The following is a 26,825-nucleotide window of genomic DNA, read 5'->3' on the forward strand; positions in this document are numbered from 1 at the left end:
AACTACAATAGCAGGGAAGAGGAAGAAATTTGTAGTGGAACGAGAGATTGGTGCCCATGATTATTCTGTCAAGCTCTGTTCCACAATCTTTTCTAACTGTAACCTTTCTGAATAAACACTAGGAGTTAGGCTGTTTCTGACAAAAGAAAACACTGACGTCCCCATAGCACTGTATACCAAGTTACTGATGTGAAACAATTAGCATTGTGTCCAGACATTGAACTCGAATTTTAAAAAGAGCTGTGCTCTTCGAAATGCCTTAGGTTTGGCTGCCCTGCTGGCCACAGACCCAGCCACTGGAATGTATAATAGAGCAAATGCTCTCTTCCTAAGCCATTTGTTTCTCTTCCTAAAATTCCTTTGGAAATTTTCCTATGAAACAGATTTGGGAATCAGGATTAACAAAGGGCCTCCTTTTGAACAACTGACTTTCACTCCCCTACCCCCAGCCATAAGAGATAGAAGCAAAAAATGTCATCAGATTGCAGAAGCAGAATCTAGGCTTTATAAGAGCTAGAAAAAGTGGGGGCCATTCTTCACTGGGTTCAAATGTGTGATCTACATGAAAATTGCTGGGATTCCCTCTCAGCTGGCATCATTCAGTGTAGCCAGTTCCCAAATAAATGTACTGCTACCACATCCACCAATGATGATTGTCATCACTCATAAACATCTGTAAATTTAATTCACCCCAGAATTCTAAAGAGTGGGAAATAAGGCATTAGCTATTTCTACAGAACAAACCGAACTTGACCCAACAAGGGACAAAAACAAAGTAAAGCAAAATGAAGTGACAAGAGGTAGGTGTGACTAATAACGAGAAGAATGCAGAGACAGGGGAGAAGGTTTGTTCTTGGGAATGTGAAATAGACAGTAAAGAATGCCTGACCGGAATAACTAAGTGCTTTATAGAAACTAAGAAAAAAATGTTTGCAAGTAGGTAATGCTATATTTCATTACTGAGACATGTGCAAAGGACTACCTATCACAAGCCAGTGAATGCCACTAGAGGCAGGAAAAATTGCCAGACCTCAGAAAACCTGAGAGACACTTCAAAGCAACAACTGGCTTCTGGGCTGATTAATATGGAGTTGTTTCTTCTATTTCTTTCCTAGCAGTACATAAAATAATGATGAGTCTTGCAATCAACGGAAACTTAAGAGTTGATGAAATAGACCTTTTTCATCATGGCTGAGTATCAATTAAATCTTGGTAAGTTTGAAGTAACATGTGGTATTATACTTGTGACACACACGGAACCTTCCTCTTCTTCTAGACCTCCAGACCCTCAAACCCTCAGTCATAATATACACATGTCCAATCTTGCAATCCTTCTGAAGGAACAGTCTGCAAAGCATATATATGCCCAACCACCTGGGCATGGGAAATTGCGTATTGCCTTTCATGCCGCAAGCCTAGAGAGCTTCTAGAAAACAGGTTCAGGGTCATCAGTCAGGTTTGCTTACGTAAAAGGGATGAGCAAGGGAACATAACCATCCCACAGGCAGCCTAAAAGACAGCCCAGAAGAGCATTAGGTGCTGCAAGTGAATGCCCCAATCTCAGAAATCAAATAAATCACTCTTACCCCTGTGCAGAGGGGGAAGCAACGGTTAAAAAAAAAAAAAAAAAAAAAAAAAGATGTAACTGGAAAAATTACTCTAACGCTGTTCCCTCTTGAGAAGTGGAACACAAGTCTGGTATTAATTTTCTAGGGCTACTATTAAAAATTACCACTAATTTAGTGGCTTAAAACAACAGAAATTTGGCAGTGTGGGCCGGGTGGAGGCAAGCAAGTGGCGGCAGCGCCAGAGCAGGCGGAGCACTCCAGCCTGGAGCGTAGCGAGGAGAAGCCCAGGCCCAGCTTCAGCTCCGCAAGGCCCCAGGGCGACGCCTGCCCGGACCCGGGGCCCTCCGCCACACTAACGCCTGGCAGCTGGTGTCCAGCAGGCAGAAGGCGCTGCTGCTGGAGCTTAAGGAGCTGTGGGTGGAGGCGGAGGAGGAGGGCTTGCAGGCGACCCCGCTGACGGGGCGACGTGTACCACTGGGAGGCCGCCATCTTTGCGCACAACACCTATTAGGGCGACTACTTCAAGGAGCTCCTTGAGTTCCTGACCAAAATGCGGCACTTCAACATCTAAGAGACAGGAATGTGCGTGTCTCCATTCTCCACACACTGCCTGGTGGCGAGCCCCGGGGCAAGGAGCTGCCCTCGAAGCTTCGGTTTCGAACCCCACCTCAGGACCACCCTCGGTGCGACACCTCCCTCCTCACAGCCCAACTCCTTCTCACCAGCCTTCGTGGACGCCCCTTGATGTGCAGGAAGTGGAAAGAGAGCAAAGACGAGGACCCAGAACACACAGGAACCACCCCGAAGCAGGTCCTGGGGCCAAGGTGGACCGGAGCACGGCAGCGCTGAGGCGCCCAGGCCGTGGGCGGGCGCGCGGGAGCTCCGACAGCCCAGGCGCCGGCGCAGGCGCAGAAGGAGGCGCAGACCTCGTACACCAGCAGCGCTGCTGCTCCAAGACCTGCGAGGCCAACCGAGGTCGGGCCCGGCTGCTTCCAGGAGGACGAGGGTGACTCTGGCAACCAGGAGTCTGGACTCAGAGCCCCCCATTGAATAAACTTACAATTTCTTAAACAAACAAGCAAACAAAAGCAGAAATGTACCCTAACATTTCTAGAGGCCAGAAGTCTAAAATCAAGGTGTCAGCAGCATTGATATCTTACGGAGGCTCTGAGAGAAAATCCTTACCTCCTTTCTATTTTTTTGATGGGTGACGGCAATCCTTGGCATTCCTTGACCTGTAATTGACTAACTCTAGTCTCTACCTCCATCTTTTCATGGCTTCCCCCTGTATCTCTGCTAAATCTCCCTCCCCTTTCTCTTAGAGGGATACTAGTCATTGGATTCATAGAGTATCCAAAATCTAGGATACCGTTATCCCAAGATCCTTAATTTAATTATATCTGCAAAGGCCCTATTTCCAAATAAGGTCACATTCACAGGTACTGGGGGTTAAGATTTGAACAGATCTTTTGAAGGAATACTAAGCAATCTCTGTGAAAGCATGAGAACAAGGATTCTTCCTCTACCTCTCTTTTATTCCTGGACTTGTGCCAGGCAATAGTAATCCATAATGAGTAAACTCAATGTAGTTCCTGTCCTTAGGCTCTCAGTCCATTTCTTATCTTCCTTGCTACCAATGTTCTGTTGGAATGGGCCCCTAATTTTTCTCCTAGCCTCAAGTCTAACTGACTCTGTCAGATCCAAAACAACAACAAAAATAAAACCCATAATAGTCAAAACAGTCAAGGTTCTGCTGCAATACCCACTGTATTTCAGTGTCTTTTAACAACAAAGTTTTGTGTCTTATTCGTGTCTGTGACAAATACCTGAGGGTCTTTGTTATGTCATTCTCACTCAAGGACCAAGGCTCCTGCTTCTGCAATAGCTAAGGCAGGAAAAGGCTCAACAGCAAATCAGATTATGTCTCTTAAAGTTTCTGCACAGATGTAGCATATATTAGCATTGGTCAAACTAAGTTATGTGGCCATGCCTACCTTCAAAGACAGGCAGGGAAGTACAATCCTAATAGAGGCTAAGAAGTCAGAACTGAAAATATTCGGTGAATAGCTGGAGTAACTACCATAATCATTCTACTGTTTAAATATTTTTAATAGATCTATCTCACCTGCAGAGTAAAGTTTACACTCCTTAGCATAGCATTTGAGGCTCTGTGCGATCCCAATCTCAGTTTTCAGCTTCATTTCTTCCTCCTTCACTGCCACATATGCTCCAGCTACACTGAATTTGACCACTTAAAATTCCCTGCCATACCTGCTTTCTGTAGCCTCCAGGCCTTTGTTCACACTGTTCCCTTTACCTGGAAAAACCTTTGCCTTCATTCATTCTCCAACTTTTTTCTTAAAGGTCCCTTCCACTTTGAAGCTATCTACTTAGATAGAATTAATCCCTCCACCTGCAGTCACATTTCATTTCTCCTTACCTCATTCCTTCATTGATGTATTTACTCAAGAAGCAAATCATATGCCAGGCACTGTGCTGCAATAGGAGAAAAAAGCATAGCTCCAGTCCAGGAACGCGTATTGTGAAGTGGGGGAGAAAGAGAAGTAACAGGCAATTATGATACAGAGTTACAGATGCCACTGTAGAAGAATTATCAGGTGCTGTGGGATCCCCTGGCACAGTGACAGTTTCCCAGAGGATAGGACAGTTAACATGAGGTCAGGGGCAGTTAGCCAAGAAAAGGAGTGGGGAGGAGAAAGATCTGGGTAGAGAGAAAAGTATGCATGAAGCTTAAGAAGAGAACACGTGGTGAGTTTGGAGAACTGAAAATACGTATTTAAGAAATATGGGGGAAATATGTAGCATATGCTGTAAAGCAAATTGAAGACTGAACCGTAGTTCCTGAATTGGAAACCAAGAGAATGCCTTTTTCCTATTTTCATGGTTCAGTAGAGGGACTGGTTCCTTAATTTGGCTTCATTGATCTGTCAATTTTTATAAGAGGGGTATTTCTCTTTATTCCTTAATGCTACATCCTGTCATTACATGTTTCTTTTTCTCTCTATGCATTTTCTTGCTTAATATTTTATTAGTATTCTATTGATATTATTCAATATTAGTACTGTATCAACTTTTTTGGTTAGTATAAAATTTTTGCCTTTCGCTTTTAATCATTCCATATTATTTTGTTTAAAGGTATGCCTGTAAACAGCTTATATTTTATTTTTTAAACCAAACCAATTTTTTAATCCAATATTAGAAAAATGAGTTTTATCTGAAGCTATTTTTGTGATTATTAATATATTTGGATTTCTACCATCTTACTTTATATTTTTTCCCATTTATTTTTTTACTGTTTTTTCTTCTTTTTGCTGTCTTTCATTAAATAGATCAATTTTTTAAACTTCTTTTCACTTTCCAGTTTGGAAGTTATGCATTTTGTGCTTTTTTAAAAGCATACATTTATAATATGATGACCAAGTCAAAGTTAATTAGTATTTACTGAAAAAGGACCTTAGCATATAGTAACTTCCTCTGCCTTATAACTTATTATGTAGCATTTTATTTCTAGTCTATTTTCAAATACAAAAGAAATACTGTTTTGCTTTTATTAACGGAAATTACTTTTTAGAATTATATTCTATATTTTACTACTTTCTTTGTTCATCATCACTTCTTGTACCCCTTAGCTTCACTCTGCAATTATTTTTCTTTTTCCTGAAGTATAGTCCCCATGGCTATGTAGAGTACCACCTTCAGACCTGGGTATCAGGTCCTGATGTGTGACCTAACACATTAAAAGGTCCTTCTGACCCTCCATCCACAGTGGCCGTCTTTAAGAGCTAAGGACTCCAGGAGCCCAAGAACACATACCCACCTGAGCATGTACCTCTTGTATTCTTCCAGACCATGTTCCAAACATTCAGGACCCTAGAATTTCCTACCTAGATGTTAGGGGGAGGCTTCTAGTATAGGTTTATGGACCCCATGGAACTTTAGCTCCTGCTCTTTGATACTAGTTCCTTTCTAGTTTCCAACATGTATATTTTCCTCTATTCATTCTGAGCTCAGCTCTGTGTGTGTGTGTATGTGTGTTAATATGAAGAATATGTTATTTAATAAATCTATTTTTGAGTAGAAGGACTGTTGGGGGTGAGGGGACACTGGATTTTGCACATGCTAAGTATACTCCCTTAACCTTAATTTTACATGTAAATTAAATGTAAAATTTAAGTGAAATAAAATTAATTGAATTGCATTGATTAATTTTTAAAATAAAATTAAATTACTATACATAAAGTAATCCTCTTACTATGGCCCAAATCATACATTGGACTAGGTATAATTATCCACATGACCTAGGACAAATTACTTTATCATTCTGAGCTACAATTTCTCTTTTGAAAAAAAAAACTGATATGGGATACACATAGTGACTTCCTTCCAAAGAGTACAAATGGAGAGGGGAAAAAAGAATAACTTTACAGTTGAGAAACCTGACAAACACTACTTCTACCAGGTGATCAAGGTTAACGTCAAAGGTGATGAGTAATTTTAATAACAGGCACTCAATACAATGTGATGAGAATGGTACTTTACCTCTACGGTCTTCTTCAAAACCCAGTCCAATCATGAGAAAAACATCAGACTCCAATGAGGGACATTCTACAAAATACCTGATAGTACAACTCAAAACTGTCAAAGTTATCCAAAAAAAAAAAAAAAAAAAAAAAAAAGTCTGAGAAACTGTTACAACTTGGAGGAGCCTAATTAGACATGACTAATCAATTTAACATAGTATCCTAGATAAGATTCTAGAATAGATAAAAAACATTAGTTAAAAACTAAGATAATCTGAATAAAATATAAACTTAACATATTAGTTCATTAATTACAGCAGATATACCATACTAATAATTTAAGATGTTAATAATAGGGGAAACTAGATGTGGGGTATATGGGAACTCTCTTCATAATTTTTCTATAAATCTAAAATCATTGTAAAATTAAAAGTTCATTTTAAAAGATTTTTTAAAAACAAAACAAAAAAGGAAAAGACTGGATGAGAAGATAAAATATGAATGATAAGGTAATTTTAGCCTCAACATTCTGATATCTAAATGTAAAATAATGAATCTCCAAGGTTAGCAAGAAGAGAAAAAAATCTCATTAGAGATAGGAAATTGTATCATGCAACTTCAAGAATATGTTTGTATCCATAAATATTATGTCATCATTTCATAAGTATCCACTTGTGCCTTGTCTAGCTAGCATTACCTTTTCTAGGTGCATCTATATTGATAGACTTGGACATAATTCATTCATTTTAACTGGAGTACAGTAGTCCAATACATGAGTATACTATAATGTATTTATGCAGTCCCTCAATGATGAACATTCATGTTCTTCCCAATTTTTTACCCATATAAATACAGCAATAAATATCTCCGCAAGTTTCCTTGCACACACGAGCAAGAAATTCATAGGCATATATATGTGTGTGTGTATATATGTATATATACATATATATATGTGTGTGTGTGTGTGTATATATATATATATATATATAAAATTAGGGTAGCATACATATAAAGCTGTTACATACTGCCAGTTTGATCTCCATAGTGTTTGTACCTGTTTACTTTTCAGCCAACAGTGTGTCCAAAGTTTTTTTCTCTGCATATTCATGAACCCTTTGAATGGTATTTCACTTTTTAATTGAATTTCCCCTAAATAATAATATAGTTAGACATCTTTTCATATATGTATTTGCCTCTCAGTTTTCCTGTTCTATGAGTTGGATAAGATTAAAAATTGCCCATTTTCCCCTTGTTTGCTTTTATTTTTCTTAATGATTTAGAGAAGTTCTTTATATGTTTTCAATACTAATTCTTTTGTTGGTTATACTTGTTACAAATATCCTATCCAACTTTGTGGCATGTCTCTTTAACATTGCTTATGGTCTCTTTCATTGCACAAAATTATTAAATTATTAACCTAGTAGAATTCTCCTTTCTTTTTACGATTTTTTTTAAATGTAAGGTATCCTTTATTTCAATGTCAAAATTATACTCTTCTATATTTTCTCTAAAAGTTTTAATAGTACTACTTTCACACTTAAATATTTAACCTAATGGAGTTTATCTTTTCTTCATGGTATGAGGTAGGGATCTAACTGCATTTTTTTCCACATGGAAAATCAATTTTTCTCACATTATTTGTTGAATAGTTTATCCTTTACCCTGATTGCAATGCCATCTTTGTTACAGGTCTAATTCTGGGTTCTGTGATTCATTCCACTGGTTTGGTCGCTTATTTAAATACAGACTTCTGGGCTGCAACCAAAAATTCTAATTCAATCCATCTAGAATGGAACCCATGAATCCAGTTTTAACAGTAAATCCTATGGTTCTGAAGGAAATGGCTCATAAACTGCACTTTAATAAGGATAATCCTGGGCTTTGGAAAACCCAGAGAATGGCAGAATCCATAACAGGGATTCCTCCCTCTTTATAACTTGTTCTTTTCCCATGTGGTATCTGAAATCTTAACATTCACAATTAAAAAGCCCATTTTAAGGCAATTTGACTCACAGAAATCTTATCAGAGAGAAAGGCTAAGTAAGACTTCTTTTCCTCTAAACTCAATGCCAAGCAGGTGAGTACATCTAAATAGCAAACTCCCCATGGTAATTAATAGAAGACTTACCTTCACACTTGAATCACTGACAAAGACTCTCTCCTTAACCAAATGGAGTCAGGCTCCTCTGGGTCCTCTTTCTGACTGGACCCCAAACCTTGGTCTCCATCTTTGGCCTTTTAAATCCAGTTTTAGCAAAAATCTTGCTGACTCAGTTTAGTGAAAACTCCCCATCTTTGATATCTAATGAAATTCTTCACTCTCCCCAACCTCCACTCCCTAGCCCACCTTCAGCAAAAATCCTGCCTAGCCAGAATCCCCTACCCTTGTTGCTTTCTCTTCATCACTTTACATCCAACAGCTCCCACTGTGCTCCTTGGCTGTAACTCTTCACTTGTCCTTGTTGTATTTAGAGTTGAACTCCATCTCTCCTCCACTACAAAACTCCACTATAATAGCCCCCTTGAATAAAGTCTGCCTTATCTTCTTTAACAAGTGTCCTGAATATTTTTTTCTTTAACACCACACATACCAGTATAATACCTTCTTTGTAGCCCTCACCAAAATAACGATGTTGGTACAATGAATAAACACTCAGATATATGAAAGCAACACACACACTAAGGAGGCAGGATTTTTTTAAAAATAGTACCTCACTAAGTGAACTCAGACATTCAATGACTAATTCGATTCTACTGGCTGTGACTTGCTAACTTAAATGTAGAAATAGTTACTAGAAAAAGTTTAATAAAACCAGGAGCGAGTCTTTCTTCTTTCTCTTCACCTTTTACTTCCAATGTTACTATTCTTTAAGTCTTTCATTGGTTACTTTTATGCTTCGTATTAATCATTTATCTTCGTTGAACAGATAAAATAAAGGACCAAATAAAATGTAAAGAAACGCTCATGTTATTTCAATCAAATAGGTAGCAGCAACATAGGTATTAAGCTGATAAGTTAAAAGATGACTATCCAAAATACACAACAATAATACTTGTCAGTAGATTTTAAATGTAATATTTTAGATATTACATTAAAAACTTATAACGGAAATCAACAAGTTAACTCATTTCAAGGAACTGGAAACGAGACAGAAAATACAGATCATCATTATAATAAAATCATACTCCCTCCAGCAAAAAAAAAAAAAGATAATTTTAGGGTTTGTAATCGATCTTTTTCTTCTGGATAAAACTGCACAGGAAGCTCCTAATCCTTGTGATTCCTAATCTTGTTTATATATCATCTATCCACTTGGATTCTTACTTAACCTTGCTGGCGTATGTTTTCAATATAAAGCTGCAACAAAGGAAAGCTATAATTACCAAACCTCTTCCTTTCGGCTATTGAAATAAGGTGATTTACAGAAATGCAGGACATCATAAACAAAGGGGATTTTCCAGTGCTCACAGAGCACAACTTCCAGGAAGACATTGGAATAAATACATTTTCTTGTGGCCAAGACTCCGGGCCTGGAATCCAAATGGATTATATGTTTCAGAGCCAGGTAGGGTTAATCATCTAGTCTCCATGTTCTGAGAACATCACTTAAGCAGGAGTATTATCCATAAATCACAGTATTATCCATAACCATCCTGAAGATAGTCAGAAGGGACTCCATTCAAATCCAAGTATTCATATCCTGTAGATGGTATTGACTCCATTATCCTGTGACTGATTATTCAGTTTATGGCTTTTCCAGATTTGTGACTTCCTCTAGGCTTCCATGGCATCAGCCCCACATGTAGGTAAAGTATGCAGGAGGGCAACATTGCCTTAAAAAAACAACCAAATCAGATAAACAAAACTTCCAGCAACATACTACTTTTAGGGTGATAGGCACTGTGGGCAGATATTAAAATGGCCTTGTTGCCTAGGAGAGATTTATTTTAGATATGAGGACCAACCTGAATTTGAATTCATTTCCCAAGGCCTAAGGAGATTGAGGGTTGGACTTGGAACATGTGAGCAATGACGGGGAATGAAAGGTAAAAAGAGATCTGGGAACAGGATCTTTCCACAGCAGTGGACCCTGCCAGCGAGGAGGAGGTGGAGCTGTGACCAGGAAAAAACCACACGGGAAGCTTTGTTGCCAGAGGCACTCATTTTCCAAGTCCTCTAACTCAGCTTCAGCTGCTCATATAAACCTTCAGCCTGAACCATTTCACTGTGTTAGCATGTTTCCTACTTGATAAGAAGGAGGAGTGAAAATGTGGGTGGTTAAAGTACTAAGAGATAATCAGAAATAAGTTGTTTGTGTTCCATGTTAGTTTACAATAAAAGGGACTGGAAGAGGCAAACCATTAACAGCAGTTTTCCCTCCCAGGAGTGGAGAGCACGAAACTGCACACACCAGTTGCAGAACAGGGTGCAGCCACATGGTTTTACTTCCTAGCTGTCTTTCCACATTTCATAGCTCTAGTCCGTACACAGCTGGTTTGCTGAGTTACTGCGCTAGTGCAAGTAAGGATGTAAATGCAAACCTCGTGTGGATGTTCAAACCAGTTCACTAAACAAGCAATGACTGGCCTGAGGGACTGTTTTCTGGATAAAAGCAACTGAGCAGGGAAGTGTGTTAAAACTAACACAGGGGCTTTCACAGGGTGTTCTCAATGGTTCCCAAATCTGGCGTTATCTCCAAAGTTTGTTTAAGAAATACAGACTCCCTAATCCTTAGCCCTCAAAAATCTACTCAGAATTCATGGTGTAAGCAGATAAGGTAGGGAATCTTGGGAGAAAGATAAACCACATGTGACTTTCTTGACATAAGAGAAGCCATTTTGACCTAAGCCCTTTTGTGATCTAAGCCTGGCCACAATGCTTGTCCTTGAATGGATCTCAGTAACAATGATCTTAAGGGAACAAAAGAACAAACTGTTATCAAGGAAGATAAGTAACAATAGCAAAGATAACAAATCAGTTTTAAAGACTCCCAGTTCTGTTTCAAAGATAAAGGCTACCCTGAAGCACTTTCTTGAGCTGCTTTGCAGAGTTTAAACCCACTTCGGATGCTCAACCACTACATAAACTATATAAGAGATGATGTTGACCTTTTCTGACCCCTGTGACTTCAATCAACTAAAGCTTGGACCCTTGGACAGCCCAAGCCCCTTCATGAATATGCACGTGCCCTTAGCTTAAACCTTCCCCAATTTTGCTGTTTGAGACACTGCTTTGGGAAAGATCCCCAATGTTCTCTTTACTTGCTGCAAGTAATAAATCTTCCTTCTCCTGATCTTTGGCTCAACACCCACCAAAAGGTGAACTCAGTTTTGGGGTAACAAACTGTCTGGAAATCCGATTTTTTTTTAAACAAAGCACCCATGTATTGTTGGCTATTCTCACTTAATCCCCTTCATTATTTTACAAAAGTATTATTAGTGAAAGAGTAGAAAACTGACAAAATGGCTACCGAGTTGTTCAGGCCTGTACTTCTAGCTAATCTGGTTTTACGCTCCCCTCCCTGGGCAGTCTTTTCTTAGAATAACTTACCTTTGACCTGAAGAAAATTGGCAGACCCTCCTAAATTCCTCCATAAAAACAGCAAGTTCTTATCAAGATAAAAGGAATGTAGCCCCTGCTCGCACCCTGATTGTTATCAACTCTCCTGTTCCCATTTTCCTATAAAACCTGAGGACCCTTGCCCCAAGATGGGCTCACAGTCTTTAAGGCATGAGCCTGCTGTGACTCCCTTTGCCCGGCAAAGCCATAAAGCTGTTCTTTTGTAGTTCTCCCAAAACTTTGCCTCTGAGTCTCAATTTGGCTAGGGGGTGGAGGCGGGGCTGAGGCGGAGGAGAGTATAGCTCAGTGGTAGAGTGAATGCTTAGCATGCAGGAGGTCCTGGGTTCAATCCCCAGTAGCTCCGTCAAACAAACTCTATTACCCCTCCCCCCACAAAAACGAAAAAAATCAGTTCAGCTATTGGGGTACAGAGGCTGGTTTTTCAGCAACAGTAGTCCCATTTTATAGATGAGAAAGCTCAGGATTGGGAGTAGGAAACTGCTCAAAAACTAGGAAATACTGCTAGTAAAGAGCCTTAGCTGGCATAAGACCTAGGTTGGTCACCAAAACACTCACCATACCTGTCGGGTCCACTGATGTCCTTCAAAGCCCAACAACCCCCATTTTTGGGCTCTCATATGTCTGCCTGTGATCCCTCAACAGATAAAGTACATTCTTTATTGGGTGTTTGCCCTAACAAACTAATAGCCCTAGGTAATGCCTAATCTCACAATAGCTCAGGCTGGCTTCTTTAAGCCCACCTTATCAGAGTCAGAAACCTCACCAACCTTTCATGCACCCTAAACTTCTTACCTCACCTGCAACCAGAGACTCACGCACAAGCTGATAAGGCACCTTGTGACCCGACCTTATAAAAGACCCCAACGACTGGCCCTCTGCACACACACAGGCACCCCTTGCCTGTGTGGCCCACTGTTGTCTATGGCAGCATACCCCTAATAAATGCCTTTCCTATTCTCATACTTTATGTCTGGTAAATTCTTTTACCAACCTGTGCATCACCATGTTACCGTCCAGTCACCCTGTTGTGGACCACAATACCTACAGCCATGAACTGTATCAGGCACTTCACTCTGTCTCAAATGCACTAACTCCTCACTGAGCCATTTTCCTTAGAAGACTGTTCGCATGCACATTTTTGAAGGAGCCAACAAATTCTGGCAGGTCTTTGTTTGCCCTGTCAGAATTCCCTCCTCATCCCACCCATGTTGGAGCTAATGATGCTCCTTGCCTACTGAGTTCGTAGATCCTACGTTCTCCCACATCAGAAACCTCTTGGACCTAAGCCTCCCTCCCTCAGGAACTGGCTGTTATGATCAATATAAGCTGGTGGGAGAAGGTGGAAAAAGATAAACCTGCCATGCTTCCCTAGGGTGTGTCCCAACCTCTTTCCTGGCAAGGACCAACTTCATTATCCCCCTCAAGTCCACCCAACCACCACCCACCCCCTCTATAAAGTTCATGTATGAAAAGGCTTTTGCTTACAAAGCAAATTGCTTATATGAAATAATTCATTCTACCTTAAAAAAAAAATCTGTAATTGCCAATCAGTGCTTCCATAAATGTAAAATAACTAAGGTGAATACAGTTCCATTTGAAAGCAACCAAACCTCTTTTTTTTAGTCTGTACAGCCTCATTGTGGCTTAATGTACATTTTCCTTTAAACTGCTTAAAATAATAAAAAGAACTTGCAATGATGGCTGGGATTTCATTGTAGGAATAACTGTAGCCAAAGGAATAATTCTAACAGAATTTTAGACAGTGGAGAGAAGACTTTACCACGGGCTCCAAACCTTTGCCCCAGAAACGGCTACATACTGTGTTGTACATCAAATCTGCCCTGCATTAGTCACAAAAAATTGTGGAGAAGACAGCGTAGATGGAACAACCAGAGTCAAAAAACTATAGCATTCAGATCTGTTCAGATGTATTTTCTACTGAAGAAAAGAGGAAGAGAAATAACAGGGGCTCACTACATGCTATGGGGTTCTCAAACTTTAGTGTTCATAAGAAACACTGGGGAGCTTGTTATAAAATTATATTCTCAGCTGCAATTCCCAGAGATCCAATTCTCTGCTCTGAGTTAGGGCTTGGGATTCTGCATTTTCATCAAGCACTTCAGGTGATTCTGATGCAGGTTTTCCCCTTAACTTTCCATTTTAAAAATTCTCAAGCCTTAGGAAAGTTCTGAGAACAGCTCAGTGAACACCAATATACCCTTCACCAAGATCAAGGGTCACCAGACTTTCAGTAAAGGAACACAGTTCAGGCATACTTCAGAGACATTGTAGGTTTGCTTTCAGACCACAGTCATAAAGCAAGTACCACAATAAAGCAAGTCACACAGTTTTTGGTTTCTCAGTGCATAAAAATTATGTTTACACTATACTGTAGTCTATTAAATGTGCCATAGCATTATGTCTGAAAAAACAATATACATTCCTTAATTTTAAAATGCTTTATCGATAAAAAATGCTCAACAGTATCTGAACCGTCAGTGAGTCATAATCTTTTTGCAATGGTAACATCAAAGATCACTGATCACAGATCACAATAACAAATACAATAATAATGAAAAAGATAGAAATACTAGAAGAATTACCAAAATGTGAGACACAAAGTGAGGAAATGTTACTGGGAAAATGGTACCAATAGACTTGCTCTACCCAGAACTGCTACCAACCTTCAATTTAGAAAAAATGCCACAACCAGGGAACGCAATAAAGCGAAGCACAGTAAAACAAGGTATGCCTGTGAATATTTCCAGCTTTGCAGGTCATATAGTTTCTGTGGCAACTACTCAAACCTGCCACTGCCCTATCCAAACCTTAGTCAATATGTAAGCAAATAAGCACAGCTGTCTTCCAGTTAAGACTTAATTTATGGAGACTGAAATTTAAATTTTACGTCATTTTCACATCATAAAATGTTACTCTTCTTTTGACTTTTTCCAACATGTCATTTAAAGATGTGAGAGCATTCTTAGCTCAAAATTAGTATAAAACCAATCATGGGGACAGGTTTGTCCTGCAGGTCAGTTTGCCAACCTCTGATGAATCAATTTTGATTATAAAGTCTAAGCCTTTTCTGAGGATGAACTTTAAATGTTATTGTTTTTCATATCCAGACTAATCATATTGTCTATCTTAGAAACACTTAAAAAAACCAATCTAAGAAGTTTTGTTCTTGCTTTTTTTTAACAAATGTGACCCACTATTCATTGAATTTTTAGATAAAACATTTTCACATCTTGCTATAGCTGGTACTTTTGGATGCCCTCTGGGGCATAGTTTCTCATTTAGAAATCTTCAGGATTCAGCCATTCTCTAATTTTATCAGAACAAAGTGGTGTGTGCCCTTCCTCACACCAGGGCCTAATTAGCATCCTTTTTTCAGCTTCTCTCTCATATTAAAGATAAATATGGGTAAAACACCCTCAATCTTCCAAATGATGCTAAGTCCAGCCAAGATGTGAACAGTATTTTGTTATTTGTGAGCGAGGGACTGGAGATGCCATTTCTTGATTTTTTTCCTCCCTGACCTTTTGTTGTAAATGAGCTTCAGTCCAGAGTGCTCTCCTTTCTAAAAGACTGGGTTATTACCAAGTGAAGACTACCTGTAATGACACAAAACTGTTACCCAAGTACTCCCATTCACAGTCTTCACTTCTCGGGGAATTTCTCAAGTTATTAAACATGATTTCATAAGTATTTGAAAGCCAAACAAGAATTTTGGAGGGTAAAATCCGACCCTGCATTATGAAATCAACAAACATTGTCACAATGGAATCTAAGTACTTACCAATTAGGACCAACTGAAAAAAAAAATTAAGCACATTCCTGCTTATTGAAATGCCTTTCAACTGGACTTATCCAAACATTACCTCATCCCTTGATGAATGAAAACCTCGTTATCTGTGGCATTTAAGCCTCTATCCATCACCTCATTGCCCACCCCTCCTCTAGGCGAAATAATCCATTTAATGGCATGAGAATATGTTCTCTTCTGATGGAGCCAGAGAACAGAGGAGTCATAAATACCTCCTCCCCACCCCCAGGGCTACACATCAGCTTAGCGGCTGCCTTGGAGTCATATTCTACAAGGCCATAAGTCTACCTTTCATCTTCTCACAAGCACTCTCTCCCCCAGCCTCTGAAGATAATATATGGCATGCTGACTCAGATGGAGAGGCAGAAATCTCACAGGAGAGATTTAGAACCCAAGTCTGTCGACATATGAGAAGGCCCTGTGTTTCTCATCAGCTGGCTGATTTGTGGACAACCACAATTCTGGAGCTCAACCAACTGCCTCACCTGATGGAAAATGCTTATGAACTTATAAATCACCTTTGAATATATTTTCTCAGTAGAAATAAAACAGATTGCTAGCTTCCAATTGCCTGAGATGTCTATATCAGCTTCAATAACCAATTTAACAATTTGAGACAATTAAAACTGTAAAGGACTAAAAACTGTATTTGAAAGTTCTATTGAAAGGAGATAACAGCGAAATGCCTTGTTTAGGGCTGGGAGTTCTATAAATAATATAGGAATCAAAAATAAAAATAATAGATAATTGTAATTTTGTTTTCATCACACAAAAAAAGTTATAGACTGAAGTTAAACAGTGGGCCCATTATACTAGTGCAGTGGATCCTAAACCTGGCTACATCTTATTAGCATCACACAGAGAGCTTTAAAAAATATTCTAATGCCTAGGCTGCACTCCATACCAATTAAATCTGAATGCAGGAGTTGAGGGGTGGGGCCCAGGCCTTCATAGTTTTAAGGCTCCCCAGGTGACTCCAACATGCAGTCAAGAGAGCCTCTGCACTGGAGTACATGACCCCTGGTCTTCTGAAGCTTGCTTAGTCTTACAAAATCTACTTAGTGGACCACAGTTTCCCTTCCTCAGTTCTGCCAATAGCTTCTTTACAGCTGGAATATGGAACAAAAAAAATGATTGACTGACTGTTAAGACAGATAGAGTCACACACATATATAAAAAATACATGCACACATATTTTTATTTATTTAACTTAGGCCCTGATCATTAGCATATAAATCAGAAAAACTAAGTGCCTTAGAACTTACATATCCTCCAAATCTTTAAAGAGCCAAACTCAAAAAAACACACACATAAAAGATATTTGTTGTAAAAAACACACACACAAACTTTAATCACCTTGAGGAACCATGATCCGATAATATATTTAATAGGTAAGATCTCATTCATCAAAATACAAAAAAAGAAACCAAAAAAACCTAAATTTTGATTAAGACACGTGCCCTTCGCAAGAGCACTTATAGTTAGAAAGGTTTATCGGTATCACTTTGAGGTAGCATATTTGTAAAGTAATGGAAGTCACACAGAGCTGCTCTGAAGTTTCTCTTGGATACAAAAGGACCAGCCACCAGCCATTGCTCTTAGTAGAGAAAAGTGAAATTGTACTCACTGCCAAAGTCAACCTGAACATACTCCCTCCCGTCTCACCGTGGCCATCCCTCCACTACACTTCATGCATTGTAGGTTGAGGAAAAAGTAAAGGTATTTCAATGCTTCTTTCCTCTTGGTGTGGTGACATCTCAGGCTGCGGTACCAATCTCCTTTTGCTACATGCAATCCTCACTGGCAGAAGATGCATGCACCCAGTGGAAAGGAAAATGGGGTATCATGATGCCTTTAAAAATTGGCTCTAACAATTTAAGAGTGAGGGATTCCTCTAAGGCTATAAGAGGTTTGCTTCTGAATATTCCCTCCATGATTCTGGCCCTTAAAAGGCTCTCCCTTTTTCCTCCCCCTGAGTACAATATTTTGGGGTATCGTTAAGCTTTTTGCAATCTTCCTGCCAGGTTGGTGAGTAGAAAAGCTTAAAAAAAAAAAAAAAACCCACACACAAAAACAACAAAAAAACTGGGTGCAGAAGCAACTCCAAGAACAGACTTCCTTTGTGCAAGTTGAAATGATACAGGTTTATAGTTCAGGAAAATGGCCTGCTTCTTAAAAAAAAAAAAAATTTAGCTCAGCTCTTCATTTTAAATACAAATATACAGTCAAAACAGGCTAAAGATTAAAGCTGCAAAAATGGTCCCACCAACCTCAGACCCTGGTGCAAGCCAAAATTTTGCCCAATGGTCACAGATTAAAGAGAGTCTAACCCCTAAAAGCCCTTTTGTCCTAATATACTTCCTTTTGAAAGTTGAACCCTTAGAAGGAATCAATATACAAATGAATAAAAATAGCACATGTCCAGGGAAAAAAGGGCATGAGCTGGGCCTGAGTTGCCACTTAAAACTCTATCATTCAGTATCATATAAAATCCTCAAAGGCTGCCCAGAACCAGGGCCCAAGCCATGCCAGCCACCCAGGTCAACTGCTGACCCAACGTCAACGACACAACAGAGCATTAGACTTCAAGTATCCAAGGTGCTACAAGAGCTGGTCCCCTCAAGGACTGCGGCTGACTCTCAGAAGCCCCCACCCCACCCCACGTCATCCCACTATGCCAAAGGTAAAGCACTGCCTATGGTCACTACAAAACACGGGGGTGGGAGGTGGGGAGTAAGAGAACCGCTCTCTGAAATATACCAGCCTAACAAATACAAATAAATTCTTTAACATTTTGTACAACTAGAAGGTGCGTGAGCTGGTATTCAAGCAATCACTTTAAACTCTTTTCTCTCCTTTCTGTATCAAACAGGAAAATGGTTCTGTTGGGTTAACAGTGTCATTTTTAAATGCCATAAATTAAATAAGTTAGTTCACATTTTTCCCCCCAGTACTTAAGTTACAGTTAGTCTCTAATGTGCTTTTGAAGTTTGCCTTAACAGTTCCAGGTCTCTTCGGCGGACAGTGCCGGCTCTGTGACAACCATATTCGTCCAGCTGCAAAGGGATGAATTGTTCAAGCAGCCCAAGGCCCTCTTCAGCAGGACTGGTAAATAGCTTAGTCCATGATGGTTTAAAGTTTCCACTGAATCCCAGAAATACAGTATTCCCTATTTAAAAAAAAAAAAAAAAAAAAAAAGTTGGTGCCTCTACTAGTTTCAGACAAGATAATGTGGGAGGTGAGATGGAGGTGAACAAAACAAAGACAGCTATGAAACAAAGAACAACAACAAAAATACTATACTTCCTTACGTCAGAGAATGAACTCTTACTACCCACCTTTTGTTCCAAATAACAAACCACATCCCAACACACTTCCTCTAATACTGTCTCCTGATTTAGAAATTATCTTCATGATACTCGCCTCAGCCAAACAAGCTCATGAAGATAGTCTGGTAGCTACACTCCACTATAAAAGTGCCTATGTTGCTTTCCTCCTAAGAACTTCACAGAAGAATACAAATACAAACCGTTGTTATAAAGATGGGCTGGTTTGGCTAATCCCAGAGGTACTAATGAATCTGAAATATTCAACTGCTTTATCTTTCCTCTTGTGCTCAACAGGACAATTGACCTATAAAAGTTAGAAGATCAGAGCAAATTTCAATAATTCAGCATGTATTTATTGAGTACCCTTCTGAACTCAATACAGTATAGAAATACCAGATAAAAGCAGAAGTCAAAAAAACAAACAAAAGACACCTCACATGCCTTTTCATCCTTGCTATTACAAGTGTCTGTTTCAATGCCCCAACTAGAACTTATGTTGCTATTACAAGGGCTCTCTAAATGTCGGGAAAATAAGTCATTTAGGTCAGCTGACCTAGTGGGTGGCTTGGAACACAGCTCTTTCATGGACGAAACTATTTTAACGGAGGGGTTTGGTTTTGTTTGTCTCAGGTGTTCTATTTATTTACCTTTGTTCTATTATCTGTTTATTAAGTAAATGGATAAAACCAATTCTAAAAAACAATAAAATAAAATCTGTTCCCCAAGGTTTGGTTTAAATTGCCATCTGTATTACAAGGATATCAACACATATATTCAGATCTGTTTGTGGATTCTGTCTTCTGATCTCTCTCTCCTCTACCACAACTAAACCAGCTTAATTACTATGGCTTCATGGTTTATTTTATATCTGATAAAATAAGCCCCTTGTATTACTGTAATTTGTTTAAAAATATTTTATTACTCCCACATTTATTCTTCCAGATGAACTTCATTATCAACTGCCAAATGCAACAGAAAAGTAACCTACTTTGAGACCAGTGGAAATGTGTTAAATTTGTATTTTAATTTAGATTGAATGACATCTTTACAGTATTAATTCTTCCATCCAGAAACAGGGAGAGTCTCTCCTTTTATTCAACTCTTGTTGTATATCCTTTAGTAAAGTATTTCTTTTCTTAATGTGGGTCTTGACATTTCTTTACAATTCTTTTCTTTCCTTCTTTCTTTTTTAATGGAGGTACTGAGTATTGAACCCAGGACCTCATGCATGCTAAGCATACCCTCTACCACTGAGCTATATGTTGGTATGGGTTTTTTGCTGAAGTCTTTCTAAAGCAGTGGTGATTCAATTCAGAGTCAGACCAGACATCTGACCATAGCAACCCTGCAGGCCTGACCTTTTACAATGGGTCCAAATTACTCAGGCTAGTTCCATGAGATCATTTACAGGTCCCCCATCACCTACACCTACCCCAACATGTACCCAGCCTCCCTGGAAGTCACTGCCAGTTGCGCCATAAGTTAACACTTTGTTAAGATACAACATACATATAGAATAGTATTCCTAAGTGCACAGCACATTAACTTTTTGCAAACTAGACACCCTTGTATATAACCAGCACCCAGATCAATAAACAGAGCACTATCAGTATCTCAAAATACTATGTCCTCTTTCTGGAAACAACCTTGTGACTTTTTAATACGTTAGTTTTAACTCTTAAATCTACAGGGTGACTTGCAGGGCTACTGTGCTGTCCTCAACATTTGTGGTGAGATTTACGTCTTTGATTACTTTAGGTGGAGTGAGTAAGGGCACGTATTTTTAACATTAAGAGAAATCTTTAAATCCATAAAGAAAACTGAGATCTTAGAAAGGAATTCCCCACAAGTGTCTTGAACCAGAAAACAGAGCTACACATACTCATAGAATGTTATATTCAAATGATCCAATGACTTTATGAGATCTGGTTCTGTAAAGTATAAAGAGCATAATTGATCAGATCAAATGATGATAATCCAAAAGCTAGACAGGCCTTTGCTCCCTGGGAAGCCTATGTCCCCCTTAGCGGCTTCACTAAATGAATAAATCAGTGTCTGCAGCAAAGCCAAGGGGGCAGAAAGGAGACTGAATCTTCTTGCCTCCAGGCAGGGTCTGCCTAACATAAAGAAAGAAAGGTTTCTCTCCTAGGCATTTTTGTTCAGAGACTAACAAAGAAAAATGAACCAATCTAGAGCTCTTAGAAGAGAGACCACACACTCACCAACTTAAAAATCAATTTACTCCTGTCTAGTCATCTCCAACGGACCCAGGTGATGACTGCCTGTACTACTGTCACAGCACAGTGTTGTCTGAGGGTTCACCAGTGGGACAGATGGCAGCAACAGTAAAATTGTCATAAAATTGTCTTAAAATGGTAATGAGCCTTCTGAGTGAGTTGGGTGCAATGTAGATCAACTTAACACTAAAAAGTGGGAGAATAATGTTTCAAAATTTTGAGCTTTTCTCCTTCCAAGAGCCTTCTCATTATTTGCAAACTCTTCTAACATCCAAGTCCTTGCTTATCAATAATAAGCAGCTTAGCTCACACAGGCATGCCTCAACCTGAGACTGGGAAGGAATGACTAGTTTTCAAGAGCCTAAATGCCCAGAGTAAAAGGGCAGGTAGACAAACCAAAGCTCAGGTGTCATCTTTAAGGTATCTTATCCCTCTTAGAGAGCAAGCTTCACCTACCTTGGAGGGATGCCTCTTTTTAAATATTCTTCCAAACGACTGACATCAGCAAGAGAGAAAACCTTTTTCTCTGTCAACCGGAAGGGAACACTGCAGGCATCCACGATCAGGAGGAGGATGCCCTCACTTCGGAAGGTAAAGTCGGTGCCGTTGATCTGAGAATACAAAAGTGTCTGCTGTCATCACCATTTCAGTATCTCCAAGATGACTCATCTTTCTAGCCCCTTGCCTCTGCCTTCTAAACCCATGAATCAAATAATTCCAATATTCTAATTGCATATTCTATTTACTCTTCCTCTGCCAACATTTGAAATTAAGCCTACGTTCTCATTGATTTTTGCCTTGACTGGTCTTTACGGACTAAATAAGATGCTCCAAGCAAAGTATGGCAGTCCAAACTCAGCTAAGCCGGGTAACTCTCTGCAGGTTCAGGGCCTTCGTTCTTATACACATACTCTCTCACTGGAGTCAGAGCTTTCTAACTCAGTGATCAGGTGGCAGCCTCTATACTGCAGCTCAGATAGCTCACTTACTGTCACATTTGCTCAGGAAAAAAACCAAACATATGTGTGTGTATGTATGTATGTATGTTATGTATGTGTGTATGTATGTATGTGTGTATCCAGATACCTCATTAGATATCTCGTAGATAGATAGATAGATAGATAGATAGATAATCAGGCCTTAACTCACATAAACTCCCCATTAGAGTCTAGGTTTGGGACATCAAAGGAGCCAGACTGCTTCATTTCCTTAGTCCCATATAGCTCTTCTTTAAAATCAAAATGGAAAAATGATAATTTTACCAGGATTTAAGCCACAGAGTATTATTATATCTTGTTCAAAATTACTGTGAACTGAAATTTCCAGTCATCCCCTTTAAATTAATGGTTTGAGACCTTTACAAGAAAAAGGAATTCCAGACACATCCAAATATCATTAATTCCTCAACCAAAAAGCAAGCAAAAAAAACTTACTAGACTGAAAAATGACTTAACACTAATTTAAGCCATAGGCACTATTTCTGTTTAAAATGTGTAAAATTATAAACTACATTAAAAGCTAACAGAGGAGAGATGCTCTCATCACTATACCTGTCTTTGCTTGGAGAAGTTATATTTAAATTTTACTTCTAATCGCTAATGATCTCACAGGAATTCAAAGTGGCTTTTTGCTTGTATTTAAATTGCTCAGTTGTAGAGTGCTTGAGGAAAGTGCCATTTTATATTTAAAAAGACAGAGTGATTCTCTTATTTTTAAAAACTGAATACTAAAAACTAAGACACATTTGATAAAAAATATATATAATGATCCTTAATATACCCAAACTGTCCTCTTGAAAAGTAGCCTCCAAAACATGTTGCTTAAGGAAACAAAACTTTCCATGAAAACTAATGCAAGGCCATGTCCAGCAAAGACTCTTCAGATAATGCGTGTGAAAAGCATTAGAGGTAAATAGGACAAAACACAGTCCTCTGCGACTTTTTCTAGAGTCCCGGGCACCCAGTGTGCAACAATGGAGTCAAACAATGCCTTCAGACCCAGGAGAATGCCCTACCTGAGACTGTTGGGCAAAACACTATCTTCTTTAATTCTCTAGTAGAGCAGAGAGACTCAGCATCCACTTGCTTCCCTTTGCAACTGACACCCACCAAGTTCCACGCTAGCTAACTGGAATCAGGTTCTTCCTGCAGCTGACTGCATTAAGATGTTGAACTAATAAAATGCATACCAATAAAATTACATCATGAACGCATAGCACATTCATTCTACAAAGGAAGAAATGCTAACGTAGGGCCACAGGTATTAATACATACGTGAGAAATCTTTGAATTACTTTTAAGTAGGGATCTTTCTTTATTTCTCTTTCTTTCTTATTGTGGTAAGAATACTAACATGAGATCCATCCTCAAATATTTTAAGTGTACAATATATTATTGTTGACTACAGGGACAACGTTGTACAGCAGATCTTGAGAGTTTACGTATTGGCTCAACTGACACTTTATGACTGTTGATTAATAACTCCCCATTTCATCCTTCTGCCTTAAAATAGGAATATTTTAAATTCAGAGTTGTTAAAAAGTTCTTAATTCAGAGTTGTTAAGTTCTGGGGATGGATGGTGGTGATGGTTGCACAATAATATGAATGTACTTCATACTACTGAATTATATACACTTAAAAATCATCAGGATGGTAACTTTTATGTTATGTGTATTTTAACACAATAAAAGAGATAGGGAAAGAAAAAAAAAAGAGAAAGATTTATTTTTGTCCATATGTATGTGGATTTGTAAATGTGATGTCCACCACTTTAAAAAAAAAAGCGAGCTCCTAAAGAGACCGCATGAGACTGGGCCCAGGCCCTGGCTGGATCTCAGTGAAATGGCGAGATGCCTGCTACTTACAGAGCCCTAATATGGATGCACTCAGATCAACGTGATTTTAGACAGACCACATGCCCAGAGCTGGTTACTGCTAGCTAACTTGGCTCTTAGCTCAAATTCTAGTGTTGACATTGAGGCTCAGGCCTATACTTCCATTAACCTGCTTAGGAAAGATGACTAATACTTTGCATCTTCAGTTTCCTTGTCTGGAAAAAAATGAGCCAGGCAGCCTCAAAATAAACGGCTGAGGAGATTTTAAAACCTTCACTTTCCATATTTTAAAGAAATAACTGGGGAGCTTCTTTTAAGTTTCAAAAACCAACGATAAACAGTTTTCTACATATTAATTACCTATGGCAATTTTTTTGTAACCAAAAATGCCTTTTCTCCTGTAGAAAAGAAAACTGGATCACCTGAAACACTATTAGTAAGTGAAAAGTAATACAAACAATTTTAACATTCACCCAAAAGTAATCCATAAGTATAATCAATTGAAAAAAATTTTAATTCATTTAATTTATTTAAAAACGCCATGTGTTTAGGAGGTATTTACACCTCTATTGTATTGCTCTCCACCAAAAATCAAAATGTTATTACAAACGAATGTTGCCAGAGATAGTTCATCATCACTAGGATGGAATGTAAAAGCAAGAAGCTGAGGCAGTCTACACACCAGATAGCACTTACAGAAATAACAGGCAGGTCTCCACGCCGAGTCTCTGCTTGACTGGGTGACCGGAATTGCACAGGGAGGTAGCTTTTATGAGGATCACTAGTAAACACCACCTACACAGGGAAGAAGTTTTTTATGTGTCAACTGCATTGTTTTTTGTATCTCCAAAAAGATAAAAATAAACTCAATTGTATCAAAGCCAGTGAGTGGGATTTTTTGCCTGAATTTTTTGTACTGTTTCATGACCTGGAATTCCATCTTTTGATACAGACTTAATAGGAAAAGTGTTTGCCCTTCATTTTCTGGAACAATCCCAGTTTCAAATCATTGTAATCCTGTTAATAAAATCAGTTCTACAAGTGACTACATAAACATGTTTTACATCTAAATCTTTCTAAATATTTCATGCAAAAAGTCATAAATCTTTTTAAAGGACCGAGGACAGAAGTGTGGATGACAAGAACTACCATGTTTAAACTTTTAGGGGCCTGTGCATCAATAGGTCTAAACTCCTCCACCTGACCTGCAAAATGTTTCACAAATAAGTAAAATGTTTCACATTTTATACACAAGCCCGTATTTCCCACTATTCTATCACATTCAACATGCCAGGCAGTTCCCTTACTTTCCCACAAGTGCTTCACCTCCTCTTCTGCTACCCTGCTTTTGAAGATGCTATTCCCTCCCCTAAGAAAACCCTTTCTCCTTTTACGTGAAATTATCCCCAATCTCCACATCCCACCACCTACTTCCTCCCTAAAGGCTCTCTTCTCATTCAAAAGCACTCTAACCTCTTCACACAATTTAGCACTTGAATTTATATGTCCTCACAAATCGATACCAACAATTTCATGACAAGAGCAAACCATTGTGATACCAAGCATCCAGGAGCTGGACATTTTTTTGACATTTCAGGTCTAAAGTCAAAAATTCATGTGAATTTTCCTACTTATTGCTATTACACATGTGTTTTTGATATTCAAAACAAAATTCCCCTCAAATTTCCAAGTACAAGTGATGTCCCTAGATGCTTCAAATACTTTGTAAACTGCTAAATCAGTAGTTAATACCTTTTTAAGAATGAATGAATTCTGGTCAATATTCCAAGCCCAAAGAACAAAGAAGGCTAAACATCACTGCATGGAACCACTGAACAAGATAGGCTTAGAAAAGTTTCAAAGATGATTAGATTATTTTATTAATTATAGTATTTCTTATAATAATTATAATTTATTTAAAGCCTTTTCAGTAATGAAGGACTTCCTCAAAAAATTCAGCTGGAATATTAGGCTGCAAAATTTACTTCCCCACAAAGACTATCTGAAAATTTCACTTTAACAGACAAAACATTACATGGGACAGGTAAGGATTCATACAACTTCTTCATGTTCCTGCTTTGTTGGTTGGTTGGTTGGTTGGTTGGTTGGTTTAGTTGAATTGGAGAATAGATGTGGTTCAAAGGTATGAGAGACCAAGACTGTGACAGTGAGTTGCCATCGAAAAAATATTTATATCATAATAGGAAACATAAATCCCTCTTCCTTTCTCTGCTCTTACTGCCACCAGTGGACAGAAACAAGAAAAATTAGAAACAAAGAACTTGTGCAATGGGAGAGCTTTTGTTTTCTCAAATCACTTAGAATGGTAAGAAATGAAAAGAAAGATTTAGAGGTTTTCTCCATTATTAATAGGCAGTGTGCACTTCTGCAGCAATAAGGACTTTTAAAAAACTTTTCTAGGCCCATGAAAGTCAAACATGAACGTGTATCGGGATCACCTGCAGCACTTGTTCAAGCACACACTGCTAGGCCCCACCCCTGGGGTTTCTGATGCAGTAGCACTGGGGTGGGACCTGAGATTTAGAATTTTTCACAAGTTCTCAGGTGATGCTGATGCTGCTGGTCTGGGGACCACAATTTGAGAACCATTTCCCTTAACCCACATTTGTTTGTATAAAGGTTAAATATTCATTAGGGCAATATTAACTCTGTATTTCTTTTTCACTTGGAATTGGTCTTCCTCCCGAAACCCCATGCCTGACTTGAGCTCATACTTTGGGTTTACTTTCATTGCCATGTTTTCTCAAGATCTAGAAGGAGACCACCTCATTAAGAATATGTCACAAGAAGCACTTCACTTCTAGCCAAAGTAGTTGTACTTCTAGTTACAGGTACACATAATAGTACATGCTTCAAAATTAAGAATGGCTTTCCAGAGGGAAGGT

General features: G+C 38.8%; 1 protein-coding gene across 6 annotated transcripts in view; it reads right to left on the bottom strand.

The window, feature by feature from the left end:
- Window positions 1-16,692: 16,692 nt before the first annotated feature.
- Window positions 16,693-26,825, bottom strand: part of CEMIP2 (cell migration inducing hyaluronidase 2) — a 70,542-nt gene continuing 60,409 nt past the window's right edge. For all 6 annotated transcript variants that reach the window (XM_074361692.1, XM_074361693.1, XM_074361691.1 and 3 more), the window contains 4 exons: window positions 24,616-24,714; window positions 21,542-21,696; window positions 19,049-19,152; window positions 16,693-18,688 (listed from right to left, as the gene is read on the bottom strand). In XM_074361692.1, the coding sequence (XP_074217793.1) occupies window positions 18,492-18,688; window positions 19,049-19,152; window positions 21,542-21,696; window positions 24,616-24,714 (555 nt within the window). In that variant the 3' untranslated portion in view covers window positions 16,693-18,491. The remainder of the gene's footprint in view (window positions 18,689-19,048; window positions 19,153-21,541; window positions 21,697-24,615; window positions 24,715-26,825) is intronic.

The sequence above is a fragment of the Camelus bactrianus genome, chromosome 4, assembly GCF_048773025.1.
Source record: "Camelus bactrianus isolate YW-2024 breed Bactrian camel chromosome 4, ASM4877302v1, whole genome shotgun sequence".
NCBI classification, from domain to species: domain Eukaryota; kingdom Metazoa; phylum Chordata; class Mammalia; order Artiodactyla; family Camelidae; genus Camelus; species Camelus bactrianus.